The following is a 17,563-nucleotide window of genomic DNA, read 5'->3' on the forward strand; positions in this document are numbered from 1 at the left end:
ATGATCCATACTGTGCTCCAGCTGGAGTCTGCTCTGCATGCAGGAATGCACAGTAGCGTGCAGTGCCAGGGCTGTCCTGTCCGAGCCAGAGAGCCCTGCTGGCCTCCTCTCCCCTTCTCCTCTCTTCCCTACCCTTCCCTTCCCCCACTGCCTTCCACATTCTGAACTGATTAAAACAGAGGAAGTAGCACACTGCACATTGGATCTGGCTTGAAAATCGAAGTTGTCTTCTTGTTCACAAGGAATGGATTGTTTCAGCTAGTTGTGTCACTGCTGCTGGAGAGAGGGGAATTTTTTTTTGTCTCTGTAATGTTTGATACTTGAGGGAAAACAGCTGGAACTGAGCATACTGGATCAGATGCAAAACGAAACGGGATGCTGGGGAATATGGACTGCACTGTATATCTGAAAAGGTCAGAGTTTTCCCTTGGTCAGTGCTGGAGGAATGCTGTGTCCATCTTAATTCCAGCCTCGAGAGCCTTCAGGAGGAGTGTAGGGAGCAGGGAGGAGGAAAGGAATATTTTGTAGCTGTGGCAGTTTGTGAGCGAGGCAGATGAGGTCTCCTGCTTCCTTTTCCCTCCCGTCCTTCTTATGCTGCTGGTTTTGATTTTCGGGGAAGACTGAGGGAAAAAAAAAAACAAGAGAAGTCGTCAATGACAGAGCTTCAGTTTGGAGAAGCTGTTTATAACCAGGTTTAAACAGCAAGTTCTGAGATGCCAGACAGAGCAGTGACTGACCCAAACCACAGGAGCATAACTGGTATGGTAAGAAGAGCCCTGGGAAAGAGCCCTGCCTGAAACGTACCGAGAGAGGACGTGGAAGTAGTTATTACACAATGCATGGGAAGAAAGACAAGAGCAGGAATGCATTTCAATGCCTAGGATCTTACGTTGCACAGATTTAGAAATCAAAATGGTATGTCAAGCTTTCAGGAATAAAAAAAAAAAAAAAAAAAAAAGAAACAGAAAAAAACCTCAGTAATTTAAATGTTTTTTTCTGACCTGGGCTGAAAATATAACACCAGTTACAGATCTGCATTGACACAATGCAGCAGATGAGCTGGGTTAACTTGACTTGAAGGAACAAGCTGTGGAACAACTACTTTATTAATATTCCCTTTGTTTCTTTGCCAGTCAAGAGAACAATCCGATGATGAAACTGAGGAGTCGGTGAAGTTTAAGCGGTTGCACAAGCTGGTGAATTCTACTCGCAGAGTCAGGAAGAAACTGATAAGAGTGGAAGAAATGAAAAAACCCAGCACAGAAGGTAAAAAGCAACATGCGTACGGTTAAAACTGCACGTGTGAATACATGTTTCTGTTGGGGGGAATGTGGAGGGTTTGGGGGAGGGGAGAGGTGGCATGTTCTTAAGGGATGGTGGAAAAGACTGCTTTGTTTATGGTGCATGCCTTAAACAAGTAATTGAATTTAGAGACTGTGGAAGGAGGAAAGTGACAACCTAGGATGTGGTTACTGATCTCCTGGTATTCCCAGAGCAGCCCTGGAGAGCCCCTCATTAACAGATTAGGACTTGGTTTATGTATTATACCCTGTGCTGGGGAGGGACTGAGACTGGGAGCAACCCCAGCTGGCTGCCCCACAGGCTAAGCAAGGACATAAGCAGAGCCACCACCATGTTGCTCCCTCCTCCAAGGCCTGGGACAGCACACAGGTGAAGCTCTCACTAGTTGTGGCAGGGTAGCAGCTGGTTGGTGGTGCAATTGTGCCTCATGGCATTATCCTGTGGCAAAAGTACAGGAACTCTATCAGGCATTCTTGTGGGATAGTGACTGCCTCATGTAATGTTAACTCCTACTTCTGGGGGAGCCTGCTTGCAGTTTGGCTCCCAGATGAGCCTTGCTGCCAGAAGAGAGGGGGGAGAGAAAATAAGAGGAGGAGGGTGGGGAAATGGGAAGCAGAGTTCAGCCCCTGGGAACACCATGCAGCAGAATTAACTCTGGAAGACCTGTATCCATGTGTGAGCACCCAGATTAACGGAGCCTGAGCCTCAGGAGCCCTCTATATACAGCTCTCTTTGAGTCCTCACTGTAGTTGTGGACACCCCTCTATGGTAGTGGCCTTCCTGGGATCTGTGTCAATTCCCCTCAGCTTTGCAGTCAGCTGAGATGTATTCTGATCCCTTCTTAGTGCCTTTAAGGAGAACGTGTGCAGCTTCTTGGGTATGTGGCAGGAAGTTGTGGACAGATTTATGATCTAGCCTGCCACTCTCCTGCATGATGATGGTGTTACTGCCACTCTCCTGCATGATGATGGTGTTACTGGCTTGTGTGAAAGCCACAGCCATGCTACAGCTCTGGACCAGGCATTTGCCTTGGTCTGAATGAGAAGGTTTTGTCACTTCATAGGGTGAAGATAAAGTTGGACTACCTTGAAAGCAAAAACATGGTTTATGAAACGGAGCATACAAAGCAGAACTATTTTTCCCCTGCCCTGGGGATAGAATGACCCCAGGAAGGTCTGTCCTTGCCCCATCCCTTCCTGGAAGCCTGGGAAAAGCTGCAAGGAACACTCAGCCAGAGGCTTCAGGGGTGGGAGCAGCTGCAGGAGCAGGACACCCAGGGGCCATTGGGCATGCAGATGCTGTTCTGCAGTTTAACCAGAGTTTCTTTTCAGCTTGTTAACCGTCTCTTTTGCTCTCTATTCCCTCCCTTACAGCACTTCAAATCCTAATTTCCTTTTCTCCTTCAGTCATTCTGTTTAAGTATCCCAGTTTCTTCCAGGTTTTTTCCCCCAAAATTTTCCACCCCTGGCCCTCACAGAAAACTCACTGAATTAATTGTTGAAAAAGAAAAAAAAATTGCTCTGCTTCCTTCTTCTCCATCTTCCTGTCTGTACTCTCTATTTTAAGGCCAGACTTTTCTGAATAAATTATCTGTAACTCTGAGTTTGTACTTTATCTAGTACTCTGAAGTCTTGCTCTGCAAGATCACAAAATTCCCTATGGTCGGATCTGGGGAATGCTGTCTGGCCTTCCAGTTTACTGGATCTGTTCTTGAGGAGTGAAGTATGTAAAATCCTAGATGGCTAGGTTTTAGGGAGCTGTCTGTAAAATTTGATTGACTAACATCACTAAAATTTCAGTAAATTTGTCAGTGTTCAACAGCAATTAACAAGGTGTGAGAGTAGGCTTGTTTTGAAAATTTGATGTGCAGTTTCCCAGAAGAAAGATTCCTGATATTCCTCCTCACAAAGAACAACTTTGCCAGTTTTTTCCCTCATATGTTCCTGTAGTTTTTTTAAAAAAAGTACACTGGTCCCTGATCCTTCTCCCACATTTCTGTTACTGGCTTTGTTATCACACTAAATATACTTCTGGATGATCTGATACTACAATGTGCCAAAAGCTGAATCCATGGGTATTTTGTGTTCAGCTTTTCCTAGTGAGCTAAATAGCTGAAGCTTCCCATCTCCTGGGCACCATTCTTATATAGCATTTAAAAATGAATCACATCTACATCTGTGTCACTATGGCTTTGTGTCATGGACTCACTCCAAATAACATCTGTTACAGTGTTGACACACAATGCATATTTTACAAACTGTTTAAAAACATATTTACTCAGTGGACTAAAATTGTTTATCAGCACATACTCAGTCCCAGGAGAATGTCTATTTTCTGTTCAAATTAAGAAGTAGTGGGGGAAAAGAGCAAGTTGGATACTCCAGTAAGAGTGGTATTAAAATCAGACTCCAGTCTACAGTCTTACCAAGAAAAGTTGTCAAGAGTGGAAGCTGTGTGTCAATTTTGATTAACTATCCCAATGAGTTTTATCTTGGTTAAATAGCATCTTAGATTTCAGCAAATATGTGTCAAGCATGTTTTGCTGACAGAGTGAACTGAAGATGAGGCAGGAAGCCTGTGCACAGCAACAAATTTGTTTTAATCTTAAAATGTGTCCTGTTGTTAAGATTAGTAAATCATAAGTATTTTAGTAATGGTTTGAATTTAACACTGCTGTAAAACTGTGGAAGCAATGAAAGATGAAGTCAAAGTTGGGTCGAGCAAGAAATTTATATAGGCAAGAAATAAATGCAGTTGCATTTCTATTTACGTTTCTGATACGTATCTGTGAATGCTGTGAACTTGGTCAGGTGGGACTGAGAAGGATGTGTACTCTTGTTTAACTCTTTCCTTGGTGCTGCATCATAGCTGAGCCTACACCTGACTCAGAAGAAAAGACCAGAGAAGAACATGAGAATCAGATTAAAGTTCCAGCTTTTAAGGGTTTTTTAGTGGGACCATCTGTGGTTTTATTTATCTGCAGATGGAAGAGAGAAACTTAACGATGAGTTTACTTACAGGTTGCTGTCATCTGCCTACTGTTAACTCATCCAAGAACTTATTTCACAAATGGAAGGAATTGCTTCAGATTTATCCACTTGCAAATACCTTCTGGGCTGCTTTTATCAGGAAGAGTTTTATTCTAATTTAAGTGTGTGATACCTCAAATAAATGCGGTGCTGCTCCACAGGGAAACATGTCCGATGACATGCATTGTGCTGTTTTTGTCCCCTGTAGGTGTGGAAGAGCACTCCCTTGACAACTCGCCCATACTGGATGACAGATCAGCACTTTACTCTGGAGTTCACAAGAAGCAATTCTACTTTGACGGCTCCTGTGAAAAGCAGCCTGAGGATGACACAGACTCACTCACTACTTCTCCCTCATCCAGCAGTCTTGATACGTGGGGAGCGAACCGAAAGCTGGTGAAGACCTTCAGCAAACCTGATAGCCGTGGCCTTATCAAGCCTCCCAAGAAACTTGGGACATTTTTCTCTTACCCAGAAGAGGAGAAGACCCAGAAAGTTTGTCGCTCCTTGACAGATGGGGAAATGAAGAAGAGCCTCGGCTCACTGAGCCACGGGGTAAGTACAGAAAGCATTTGCATTTATGACAGCAACAGGCACAAGCACCATCTTCTGGTGTCCCTGGAGGAGATTCAGAGTGTAAGGAAGCAGATCCGATTGAAGAAAATGGATACTAACTATTCCTGTTCCAGAGCTTTTCTTTGCCAGCGCCCTGCTAGGAAAGGAGCATCTCCTGCACCTTGTGACCTACAATTACTGCGGCACAAAACGAAAGGGGGTGGAGGTTGTGGCTTCCCAAACAGAAGGCTACGAGGGCGCACTTCTGTCAGCGAGTTCAATATTACCTATGTGGTGGAGAGAAGCCTATACAGTCACCTCAACCTCTCACAGCTGGTGCGTCCCGTTACTGACAGGACCCTGAGCAAGGCCGACAAGCAGGACCTGAGGAGATGCCTGCTGGAGGAGGATGAGGAGGCCAAGAGGAAGTGGGCTGCCACAGTGGATCGCTGTACTAAAAGGGTTCTCTTGAGAATCCACCAAAAGTCTGTGAGTCAAAGAGTTGCCATGAAGGTGGTCTTCCAGTTTCTGTGAGGTTGCAGTCAACGCTTTCTGCTTTATACTTTTAAAATTCTGCAGTGCTTCTGCTTTCCTTGCCATAAGAAACTCTTGAGCGCTGTAATTCACTGTAAGGGAAGAGTTTGATATAATCCTATCATAGAAGAGTTTTGTTGAGTCTTCAGTTTCTGTGTGTACAGAATAACTCAGTGAGAGAGTAAATATGACAAAATGCTGCTTTCTAATTTCACCTGTTGTAGAAACTGAAATCACCAGTGAACAGGGGAGCTTTGAGATGCTATTAACATGATCTTAGTGATGCTTTCAGAGTCAATATTCTCTTAAAGAGATAGCAAGAGATGAATAAAACTTGCAGAGGATTAGAGCATCCTTAGTCAGCTGTGCTCTATTTCTCTCCTGTTACTTTGTCATATTGGCCTTCCCCTACCCAGTTTGCATCCCATCAATTCACCCACCTAGCTCTCTATTCTCTGCTACACACGCAGCTGCAAAAAGACAATGAGGTTTACATTATGTAGACACTGCCCTCCTGCCTCCTGCTCAGCATCACCAGAACTTCCCTTTTTGCTTTGTGTCTGACCACTGCTCCTTCTTTCTAGCAGGGATTGAACGTGTCACTTTCCCTCAGAGCACTGTGTAGAAGGAACAAGGGGCAGCCAAAAAAAGCAAATTATGCTGTACAATGGGAAATTAAGTGATATGAGCACTGCAGAGAGATCCAAAGCTGCTTCCTGATTACATGATACAATTTTGACAGTTTCCTTAACCATGATGATGAGTTTCCTTGGAGCTTGCCTTTGGGGTCAGCCAGGTCTCCAAAGCTGAGCCAGCTAGTCTGTTGTTTAGTTGACAATGTAGATATATTCCCTACTTCAGTCGGTGGAAACAGCAGTGCACCCATAACTTTAAGCAAGATATTCCAATGAACAATAAAGTACAATCAGTTTTTCCTCTTCAACTACAGATTTTATTTTGAAAGGTCTCTGCTTCATTTCTTCAGGGATGAGATATTCATGATATAAGAGCCTTGGTCTCCTTGAATAACCTGTGGGAGGTGACCAAGAATTCATGGTTCACTTTTTGCTCTTTGGGTGCACTGTAGATAGGTTTTTTTTCTACCCAATGCCATGAATGTTCTCTTTTGGCAGCTTTGCTGTTTCTCCTGCATTTACTGCTTGCCCTGACACTCACAGAGTACTGTTTATTTTCATAGACATTGTGCTCAAAATCATTGTTTTCCCATAAGGATATTACAATGATAAGAGAAACCTTACTCATCCTTCTGTGTGTTGAACAATAGAGGTATCTCAGGCAAAAAAGCATACTCTTGTGTGCTACAGATGCCCCATAATTAAAAGTGCCATCTAAAACTGTCTTTGTAAATAAAAATGACAGAAAGAAACTTTTCAGTTCTTCTAGTGAGCAGTCTTACTACAGTAACTTGGTAATGAAAACCATCTGGACTGACTTTAGCTAGTTCAGAGACCTTCAATCACAGAAGAAAGGGATAGCATTTTGTTGTTGTTGCTGAGGAATTCTTCAGTTGACTGCTCCTCCAGCCTCATTTGAATGGGATAAATGGTGGAGACACACTGCCCTAAGTAGTTTTTTCAACACATTTCTTCCTGAAACTGTAAAAGCTGGCAAACCAACTAATGCCACTCCTGCTTTGCAGAAACACTTAATGCTTATTTGCTGCAACCTCAGGGAAATTGCAATGCCCATGTATTCAGTGGAATTGGTCACTCTGTCTTGCCTTGCTGTTCATTTTTGTCATTTATATTTGTTTCAGTGACCTGGACATGCATGAAATTTTCAAACCGCACCAGTTTTTCTTTTCTCCCAAAACAAGAATACTTTTGATTGCATGGCCATTCCATTGAATATCCCTGTCCTCATCCACAGACCTTTTGTTTGGTACAGTATTGCTACTGGAATCTGAAGGTGGAAGTCAATTGTTAAATGTATGGGGAGGTCCATAATGAAACAACAAGCATGCTTAATATGGTACATTTATTCAGAAGCTTTTTACCAGCAGACATTTTGCTTACTGAGAAGACTCTGTTAGGAGGAGCTCTGACTGGCTTGACAGACAAGTTTGCTCAGAGCAGTTCCAGATGTCCTCTCTTCATTGCTGGGTTTACCACACACTGCAGGATTAGTTAGAATGGACTTACAGGACAATATTACTCATAGCCAAACGTGCTGTGCTTTAAAAAACTGATCTTATTACTTGTGGTTTGTCCCAAATGCTTACAAAAAACAATTTTAAAAAGCTATGCCGCAGTCACATTGGCTTCAGGAAACAAACACTTAAAAAAATTTTATATCATAGAACCCTCTTTAATGTGTGTAGAGCCTAGACAAAGCTGGCTTTGAGTTCCAGTAGAGTTGTGGTGGTTACAAAAAAATGTCATCCAAGCACTATAGGTACACAGCATCCAACATGAAAGCTAGAGAAGAAAACTTTTCAAAAACTAGTATTAAGTATGCTGATTTGCAGTGAACAGGGCTGGAAGCTTGTTTACTTCAATGGAACTAATCAATACAATGGTTTAGTAAGTGACACAGTTTATAGAGCTTGGTTCTTCCTAACAGAGTGTCAAAGCAGATTGGTAGCTCTCAGGTCGGGGGTCTTCACTGACTCCCAGGTACAACTTAGGGAACTGATTGTACAATCCTTTGAAGGACTAGTCTGATGCTTAGCTGAGTCTTGAGGTGTCTGTAGTTAATCTGTTGGATAGTTTGGCCCTAAAAACTTACTGTTCACAAGTGTTGATCTTCTGCCTCCTGTTTGTCTCAACTCTGAAGAGAATACTTGAATATATACCCACACTCAGAGCCCAGAGTTGAAGTGCAGGTAACTTGCAACTGCAGGAAACTTCATTTCCCTGGATTGCCCTGTGAGACATCTGGTAGGGCCTGGTACTTCAGAGCTATGCAGCTGCTTGCTCAGTGGCTAAATAAAAAGTCAAAAGCTTTTGCCTTGTGGATTGCAAAGCAAAATCTGGATTGTCTTGTGAGCCCTCTTAGTGTCTGGTCTTTTTTCAAGTGATACCAAAGGTTTAGCAGAGATTCATGTCCCACAGTTAAACAATGGCTGGCTGTGGAAAAGTAACTGTACTGCTTGGGAGGCAAGGAGTATCATAGTGTTGATTTTCTTGTTTTATTCAGGGTGATTAAGATAAATTCCATCCGTATATTCAGCCAGAACTGGGTCACTCCAATAGGTTATTGTGGCACTGTAAACAGAGCATGCTTCCTCCCAGAAGTAGCAGAGCTGCCATGTGTCATCTCCACAGGTGTAATGATAAATACCTCATCTGAAATCGGGGCTTGCTAAATCTCTGGGGACATAATGCTTATGGGCAGCGGGGCTGGATTTTGCCTCCTTTTACCAAGGCTTTGCCCCATAAGGCCCTTAGCATTTCCCTGGATTTCAGTGGAAATGAAATCTGTGGAGCCAGACCCAGAAGGTAGGTTTATTCAATGCTTTAAAAAATTGATGGTTCTCTTTTTCAGTGCTACTGTGGACTTATTATGAAGGCAGATGAGAGTGATGAGGTGGAGTTGCCAGCACCCTGGAAAACTTGATGCATAAGAGCAACAGTTTCCTGAGACCAAAAAGTTTTTCTTTCAAGAGTAGGCAATAGATGACTCAGCAGCAGCAGACCATAAGCCAAGGATTTGTCTACAGAAAAGACAAATGACTCAAATTGATTTATAACAGATTTCTTAATTTATAATAGATTTCTTGTTTTATAATGTCCCATCCTTTTGTTTGTTTGTTTGTTCCCATTTTTGCAGCCATTTGTGTTTTCACTGGTGTTCTCTAAATCGCAGTTGTTCTGAGTAAGCTAATCCATGTGATAGAACTGGATCCATCCTTTTTTTTTCTTTTTTTTTCTTGTTTTTTTTTGCAGAGAACCTGTAGCTTTGGAGGATTTGATTTGACAAATCGGTCCCTTCATATTGGAAACAGTTCTGACCAAATGGTGAGTTTAAGACAAGAAGGCACAGACTTGAAATAGCATAAAGTGAAATGTGTGATGGAGTTAGAATGGGCTGAAGTGTAATTTAGATCTGTAATAACAGTTTGGAGATCCAAGAAAGCAAAGTATCTTCGTTAACCTCAAACTTCCTTAGCTTTGAGGAAAACATACCCACCCATATCCATATGTGTAAAGAGGCAGGAATAAGTGATTAAAGTGCAGATCTGGCCTCACATCTGTGGACTATTCTTAAGTCTGACTTCCTTGGAGCATCACCTCAGGCAAAATACATGATTACTCTGTGTTCTTGGCAAAAATATTTACTATCTGGAATGATGAAACCAACTTTCATTTGCTGAAGATCAGCAAGTTATTTGGGTGGCAGTCATTATGTATGAGGTTTATTATTTGTTTTCTTATTGTATCTTAAGAGTTCTGGAGTAGATCAGGATCCTGTTGTGCTGAATGCTGTGCAATTGATCTCACAGCTCTTTGTGTTTAAAAAAAATCCACCCCCTCTGAGAATTAATTCTATTTTATTTTACTCATGTTGATCACAGAGTTACTGTTGGTCAGCCTGCGGCCAAAAATAATAATAGAAATGAGCCAGAACATTATATCAAATTAAATTGCTAACATCTTTTTCCTTTTGCCCATGTATGTTTTCTGTCTCAACATTGGCTCTGATACCTTCTCTGTTCTCTGAAGTCTAAATTGTGAAACATTTTATATGCTAGCATTATATAATTTTTTCATGTCAGCTGGGATTTTTTTTAGGTTGTATTTGGGGGGTTTTGTTTGGTTTTGGCTTATTTTTGACATCATAAATTACCCTTAAATTGGCCTGAACTGTGGGTGGTTGTTTTATTCATTAATTTTCAACTTAGTAAAAAAAGTTAACTTCCAAACTTAGTTTTTATATTTAAACATAGATACTTTGACACATTTTGTTCATTTTGGTTTTGATACAGGAAAGTTTGAAACCTAAACATTGTGTTTCCCCTTACTAGCATCAGTAGTGGGAGAATGCAGCGCATCATAATAATGGATGCAGATCAAGGGGTTTTTATTAAAAACATTTAAGTCATTAAATGGAATGTTTTATTTTCCAAAAAGAAAAGGCAAAGAGCTGTCCTTTTTTTTTGCTAAAAGACCAAAAGTTACCAAAGAAATTGTAATCACAAACAACTTGTAAAGGAAAAATATATAATTATCAGAAATGAGTTATCATTTCAGAACAGCTGAACACCAGATAAACCTTTTGGAAGAACAATATTGAAAGAAAAATTGGTGGTAAAATAGAAAACATATATAAATTTAGAAAAAAGATAAGTATTTCATGTAGGATATATAAGGTACCCTTATTTTAGAGTTTGTTATGTACCTAAATTGTCCTCCAGAGGGTTACTGAACCAAGTCAGGGACCAAATGCAGTAGTCAGTCTATTTGGCCAGTCTGTTTTGGTCCTTTTGTTCACCCTTGCCAAGGGAGGGTGCTGGTAGTAGCTCTAATAGAGCTGCCTTGCCATGGTTCCTGACACACTGCAGAATGAAAGACTGTGTCTAACGTGCTGCCTGGACCATCTGAGTAAGGGCTGAGTCATACAAGTAAGTTTGGCAAAATGTCAACTTTCCCGTGTTAATTCTTTGTGTGTGCTTGTGGCATAAGTAAATGCTAGGTATCATAAGCTGATTTAGAAAAGGTTAAATGCATTCAAAGCAGCTGGCCTGTGTCATCCAATATATATGGACTAACTAATTTAGTTCAGCAGTATTGTGTTGTGTGTCTTAAGAATAGCTCTGCAAGTATAGCCTTCTAGCATGAGTGATGCATTTAGTAGTTAGGGTTGGGTTTTTTTCTTTTTTTTACGAACAATCCACAGTAAAACCACAGAGATGAATCAAGAGAGGTTAACTGAATGCCTGTCTGAAAATAAAAAGTAAATTTGGGTAGCCAAATGTAGGTGTCTGTATACACACGCACACAGATATATTTGGCTAGGATCTCAGAGGTGCTTTAGTCCTGTTAAACAGAATGTAATATTGACCACAGCTACTGTTGTATGGCTTAGCCTGAAAACATGGGGTCTTGTATAAGGTCAAATACTTACCTGAAACTCAAAGGGATAAAGGCTTCCTAACAGACATCTACACGCAGCACCTGCAGAAAAGGTTACAAATCAGACTCTCGGAGTAAGGTACAGTGGACTACTGCAGTGGTTTGCACAAGGTCTCAACACTGAGTTTAGAGCAGCAAACAGGACACCATGTCTTTTGTCTACCTGGAAAACCTCTGCAATGACTACTGGCTGAGGAAAAACTGGCCTTTGTATTAAGGTCTTAAGCCCTTTTTGTTTTGCAGGGCAAAGAAGGAGATTTTGTTTATAAAGAAGTGATCAAATCACCTTCTGCCTCCCGTATATCTCTGGGCAAAAAAGTGAAGTCTGTAAAAGAAACCATGAAGAAAAGGATGTCTAAAAAATATAGCAGCTCCCTCTCGGAACAGGTATGTAAGATCTGCAGTGGAATCCACTTAATAATGTAGAAGTGATAATCAGTATTGATTCTCATGCTTCAAGGCAACTGTGAAGAAATTTCTAACAAGACTATGTGTTGTGGCTTATTCCTATATTCTTACAAAATCCCTCACTGTGAAATGGCTTCCTAGAGATGCCAAATCATGAAAATGTATTTCAGATTTTCATTCAAGTAGCTCATCAGCAGAAGCCTGTGGTTGATGGCACTATACATCTCTTTATATATTACCATTTCTTTATCTATCATCATTATTTATTAAGAGAACTGGTCTGTGACACAGGGTCACAGTAATATATTTTATCTGCAATTTTCACCTTAGTTTAAATTCCCAGCATAACCTCACATACACAGTTCTTCTCTGCTATTACAGCTCTTTTCTCCATCATAGCTTGCCCTCTGCAGCAGCCCATTAAAGAGAGGCACACTATAGTCAGAAAAGGGCATCCCACAGAAGATTTTCCTATTATTCTTTCATTACGGATTTTAATAGTTTAATCTTAAAGGCAAACTTGGAGTACATTAGTTTTAAATTAGGTTTTGAATTTCGGTGGCCTAAGAACAATTGCTGTCTTCTTCCCTTTTGTTATACTTTGGGTTCTTTGCTTTGATGGGGTGTCAAAAATTCTTCAGCGTTTCTTTGAAACCAAACTTGCCGCTTGAAATGTGTCAGGAATAGAAGGAAAAAAAAAAAAAAAAAAAAAAACAAAAAAACCCTAAGAAACTAAAAAGCCACCGAGAGAGCACAGCTCTCCCTGGCTCACATCGCCCCCAGGTGGCCTCATCCCGAGCTCTGGATCTCATGGATGCTTGCAGTGGGAAGTGGTAACAGAAAGGGACCCATGCACCACTAGATCTGCCTTTTGGTGTTAATGCAGAGCTTTGGCCCATAAGAGGAGCAGTTGGTAAGATTTAAAATAACAACCAAAAGCTGAAAGACTTGGAGACAGCACAGAGAGGCAGAAAAGTGTCTAGTTTCATTTAATGCTTTGCAACACTAGAATCCCTTGCCTGTAGGACTGTTAGCCATACTTATAACCAGGAGCAGTGTTACAGTTAGCAGTATTTAATTTAAATTTACAGTTAAAAAATGTTAAGGTCTAATATGATTGATGTCGATAAGGAGATGATTTGATGTTGGACTGGCCTTACAGTGCCCCTCTGCAAAGGCTGCCTAGGAAAGGGATACTTTGAGGAATTGATTTACAGTGAGTTAGCAGTACTTCTGCTCTCTGGCTTTCTCCCAAGATTGACTCGACCTCTGAAGTCATATACAGGCATGACTTTTTTTCTGATGATTCTGCAGCATGCGAATAATATCTTTCATCTAAAAGTTTTATGACCGCACATCTCCACAAATATTCTTCTTGTATGAAAGCTATAGCTCTTTTGTCTCCAAACTTTTGAGCATGGTCCTTTTAGAATGTTGGTACCTTTCTGGCATTGTGATTCAAACTATATGCCAGTGTCTTTTTATTCCTTAAAAACAAACAAACAAACAAAAAACCACAAAAAACCACAAACAAACAAACAATAAAAGCTTGGCCACACATATCTGATGCTTTGCTTTAACTGGGTTTCACAGAGGCTTACAGAATTTCAGTTTTGGAAAGACCGTTTTTGATTTCTTAAAATGCTTGACTGAATAAAGAGAGAAATTGTCTCACCTATTGCACTTGGAGCAAAATCCCTTTATATTTATGCGTTTATGGTTAATTATTTTATTTTTCCAAGGTAGATGAGCAAAGATACCAACAACTGACTGTGGGGAAAAAAAAAATAAAAAAAAGTACAGTGCTGTGCATCTCACTTGCATTGTCTGATTTGGTTGTATTTGTTGTACAAAATCCTGATACATAAAGTTGAATTTGATGGTACCTGTTTTGCAAGTACTGCTGGCAAAAATATGATGTGTCACTAAAGCCTTTAAATTGGGAGTTTTGTGTAATGTTTCTACTTACTATCTAGCTTTTCTAGATAGGGCTGTTTGCTCCTGTCTGAGCTAACATTCCTGATAAAATAGGCTTTCTGCCACAGCAGAGTACCACAGAAAGCAGATTCATCAAAGATTTCACCCTGTCTAAGAAAGAGCAGGAAAACAGAAGGTCTTTTCCTTGGAGATGAACAAGCAGCTCCTGTCAATGCCTACATTCATTGACCAAACTGAAATGGTTTAATCCCTTTCAGGAGTCCAGCCCCGGGGTTATGCCGGGTTCTCCGCAGTCGCCACCGCCGGACAGCGACTCCCTGGACAAGCCCAAGCTGAAAGCCGGGGGCTCAGTAGAGAGCCTGAGGAGTTCCTTAAGTGGTCAGAGCTCAATGAGTAAGTTTGGTTGTAATTGCTTTGCTCCATTTGTGTGGCTTCAGGGAGCAGAGATCTCGACAGTAAGCGAAATCAGAGAAAGTCAAAAGCAGAAGCAGTGGTTAAAAAATGGAAAGACTGATGGGTTAGTCATTAGGGGCTTACAAAGAACTGTAAGCTCTTTGGTGCAGAGACAATCTTTTTTTGCTTTGTATTTATAAATACAAATCCAATTTTTCACCTGAAAAGGTGAAATCCTGTTTTCTGGCTGGGTGTGCTGAGTCCCGTTATTATAATATAAATGATCTGCTATTATATTGTAAATTATTGGAATGAGAATTATAGTCTTTGGCCAGTAGTAAATAGGCTTGTCTTTACACTGATTTGCTGCTGGGCTTCTCATCCCCCTTCCAGGGAAACCTTGAGGTTCTCTGGTTAACTAGGTAGAAGAGTTTTATTTTAAAACCTCTCTGGTTAACATTCTCTCTACACAAAACAGAGCACAAATGTGGGACACAGATGGTGTGAACTTCCTTCATTATGGTTTACAGAACAATAGAAACCAAGAATGTATGGGGAAAAAAATTGAAGAGAAAGCTCCATTTTTAACTAACTCTCTCATCACAAGTTATAGGAGCATTTAAGGACTTTTAACTTTGATTACCATATTTTGTGTAAAGAAGACAAATTGTCTCCTTGTTTTTGCTGGTTTATTAACCTTCTTCACATAGAAATTCTGTTTTTCTGAACTAATACTGTGTCTTTCACACAGGTGGTCAGACAGTGAGCACAACAGATTCCTCAACCAGCAACAGGGAGAGTGTGAAATCAGAAGATGGTGATGATGAAGAGCTTCCTTACAGAGGACCTTTTTGTGGAAGAGCCAGAGTTCACACTGATTTTACTCCAAGTCCTTATGATACCGACTCTCTGAAGCTCAAGGTACCAGATATTATCTGGTTTTAAGGGGTCAAACATTTATTTTGGCAAAAATTTTTATTAAGAGCTCTTTGCAAGATCCACACATTTCTCAGTGATTTAATGAGTTTACATAAGTTTTTTAAGCCCTATAATCTGTCTAGTTCTGATATATTTAAGATTTGCTCAAATTATAGCAAAATGTTATAGCACACAAGTAAGTATTAGTATATCTCCATGTCCAGAGAAAGACACTTCCATCTTCAGTTTCTGGAAAAATAATAATGTGCCACAAATTAATGTCCATTTTGCAAACATTTTATTTAAACATTTGGAAAAATACTTTGTCTGTCGCAATGAGTTAATCCATCAATGGAAAAATTTAAAAAATCCTTTGAAGAAATGTAGATGCACCTACACATAGTGTATTTTAAAGGCATTTCAGTTAATGTAATTTGTTTTGAGCCAATGTTGAATTACTTTGGTGACTGTGAGCTGTCACCCCCCTTTAATTTTTCTGGATATCAGTTTTTAACATTTTTAGTTGTGCTGTATTCAATCCAAACTATCCGACTCTTTACATTCATTCTTGAAAATTCCTATGTACATAAGGTTGTCTCCTTAAGGATACAGAAACAGTTGTGGATCTGTTCCTTTCCTATGGTCAGGAGCACATTAAGAAAAGCAACAGTGTTGCATGGTTTATTCTGCATGGGCATCCTTTCCTCAGGAGATGTGAGATTTTGACCATTTATGCTGAGCATGTTCTTATGTGCTCACTGGTTTCAGACAGTTGCATTGCTTAGGGACATGAGTACAAAATAGTGAAATAACAGTGATGCACTGCTGGGGTGTAATTGGGCTTGTGAATCCGGACTTCTGGGGTCTATTCCAGGTTCTTTTGTTGACTTGCTCTTTGGTCTAAGGCATGCCCCTTAATTCCCTTTTCTTCCATTTGTAAAACAAGTATAATCAGATGTTTTTGCAAGAGCTGTGGTTACCCTTTTGACATCTAGAGTGTAGTCCATTCTGTGTACATGAAAATCTAGGAGAAAATGGATGTATTTCTTTATATATCTATCCGAAAGCACGCCTACATTGCTTTCTTGCTTCTTTTGTCTGCAGAAAGGTGACATCATTGATATCATCAGCAAACCCCCCATGGGCACTTGGATGGGCCTTTTGAACAACAAAGTTGGCACTTTCAAATTTATCTATGTAGATGTCTTAAACGAAGAGGAAGAGAAGCCAAAGCGGCCCACCAGGAGGCGCCGGAAAAGCAGACCACCCCAGCCCAAGTCAGTTGAGGATCTCTTGGATCGCATCAACTTAAAGGTCAAAATTCTCTCTGTTTATCCTTCAGTTTTGCTTGTGGGAAGGGAGCCACACCTCTGGAGTTGTTACTTTCAGAAGATGCGCACCAGTTTCATAATCCTAAGGGTTGTGACTCCACTTAGCAGAATCAGGTTTTAACTGCAGAGTAAAAATAGCTGAGACCAGGCTTGGTGAAGTGCTGCAGGCTGTAAGTTGTATGCTCTTGGAAAACATAAATCATTGCATAGAATGGCTACTAGCTGTTACACTTCAGAAGCAAACAAAATGTGTAAAATAACAATAGTGGAAGGGGTTTTTTCCACATTTCTGTTCAGAAGAGCTAGGAATAAGCTGTTGTGGATGTTGTTCAACCTTTGTATTTCTTCCCTCACGTGCCATGTTGTGCATCTGGGTAGCATGCTACCCAGGCCATTTAGTACAGTGCATTCCAAATAAAAAAATATGTGCAGCGTTTGAGTTCTGGCACAGCTACCTCGCTGAACTCAGAGAAACGTTTATACAAGCTATAATCCTGTGATTTTGCTGTCACACAGTGGTTTGTATTTGCTAAACTATTGCTTTTTTTGCTCATTGTGAAAATGTTTTACCGTATCTTTATTAACAAAATAAATATGTTGTCTTATGGCTCTTTTTTTTTTTTTTTTCTGCCATGCAGGAGCACATGCCCACTTTTCTGTTCAATGGTTATGAAGATCTAGATACCTTTAAGCTTTTAGAAGAAGAAGATTTGGATGAACTGAACATCCGAGATCCTGAGCACAGAGCTGTTCTCCTCACAGCAGTGGAACTTCTACAGGAGTATGACAGTACGTGGAATGTTTGAGGTTTTCAGTTTTTCTAAAGTTCTGCCAAGAGCCTTGTGAACTCCTTAAACAGAAAACTGGTTCCAGGATTTTGATCTTTTTGCTTTTTTTCCTAATCTAGTTATTTCCAGGATAATCCTGTGTAACAACATTGAGATTTTTGAGGAATGACTTAAGACTTGCATTTTTTATGCCAGGATTCTTTTATTCAAGCCCTATAACCCAAGTCAAGTATTGTGAAGTGTGCAACATATCCTGTAGAATACTGATACTC

The 17,563-nt window shown here is 40.5% G+C and overlaps 1 protein-coding gene across 8 annotated transcripts in view; it reads left to right on the forward strand.

The window, feature by feature from the left end:
- The window catches only part of LOC139794662 (SAM and SH3 domain-containing protein 1-like), a 532,690-nt gene that overhangs the window by 500,657 nt on the left and 14,470 nt on the right, over window positions 1-17,563 (forward strand). For 6 of the 8 annotated variants that reach the window (XM_071740526.1, XM_071740527.1, XM_071740531.1 and 3 more), the window contains 8 exons: window positions 1,134-1,266; window positions 4,540-4,886; window positions 9,329-9,400; window positions 11,759-11,902; window positions 14,119-14,254; window positions 15,006-15,175; window positions 16,277-16,486; window positions 17,142-17,292. In XM_071740526.1, the coding sequence (XP_071596627.1) occupies window positions 1,134-1,266; window positions 4,540-4,886; window positions 9,329-9,400; window positions 11,759-11,902; window positions 14,119-14,254; window positions 15,006-15,175; window positions 16,277-16,486; window positions 17,142-17,292 (1,363 nt within the window). Of the gene's footprint in view, window positions 1-255; window positions 414-775; window positions 916-1,133; window positions 1,267-4,539; window positions 4,887-9,328; window positions 9,401-11,758; window positions 11,903-14,118; window positions 14,255-15,005; window positions 15,176-16,276; window positions 16,487-17,141; window positions 17,293-17,563 lie in introns of those variants that run through there. The other 2 variants (XM_071740534.1, XM_071740532.1) reach the window with 2 other exon arrangements.

The sequence above is a fragment of the Heliangelus exortis genome, chromosome 3 (assembly GCF_036169615.1).
Source record: "Heliangelus exortis chromosome 3, bHelExo1.hap1, whole genome shotgun sequence".
Lineage (NCBI taxonomy): Eukaryota > Metazoa > Chordata > Aves > Apodiformes > Trochilidae > Heliangelus > Heliangelus exortis.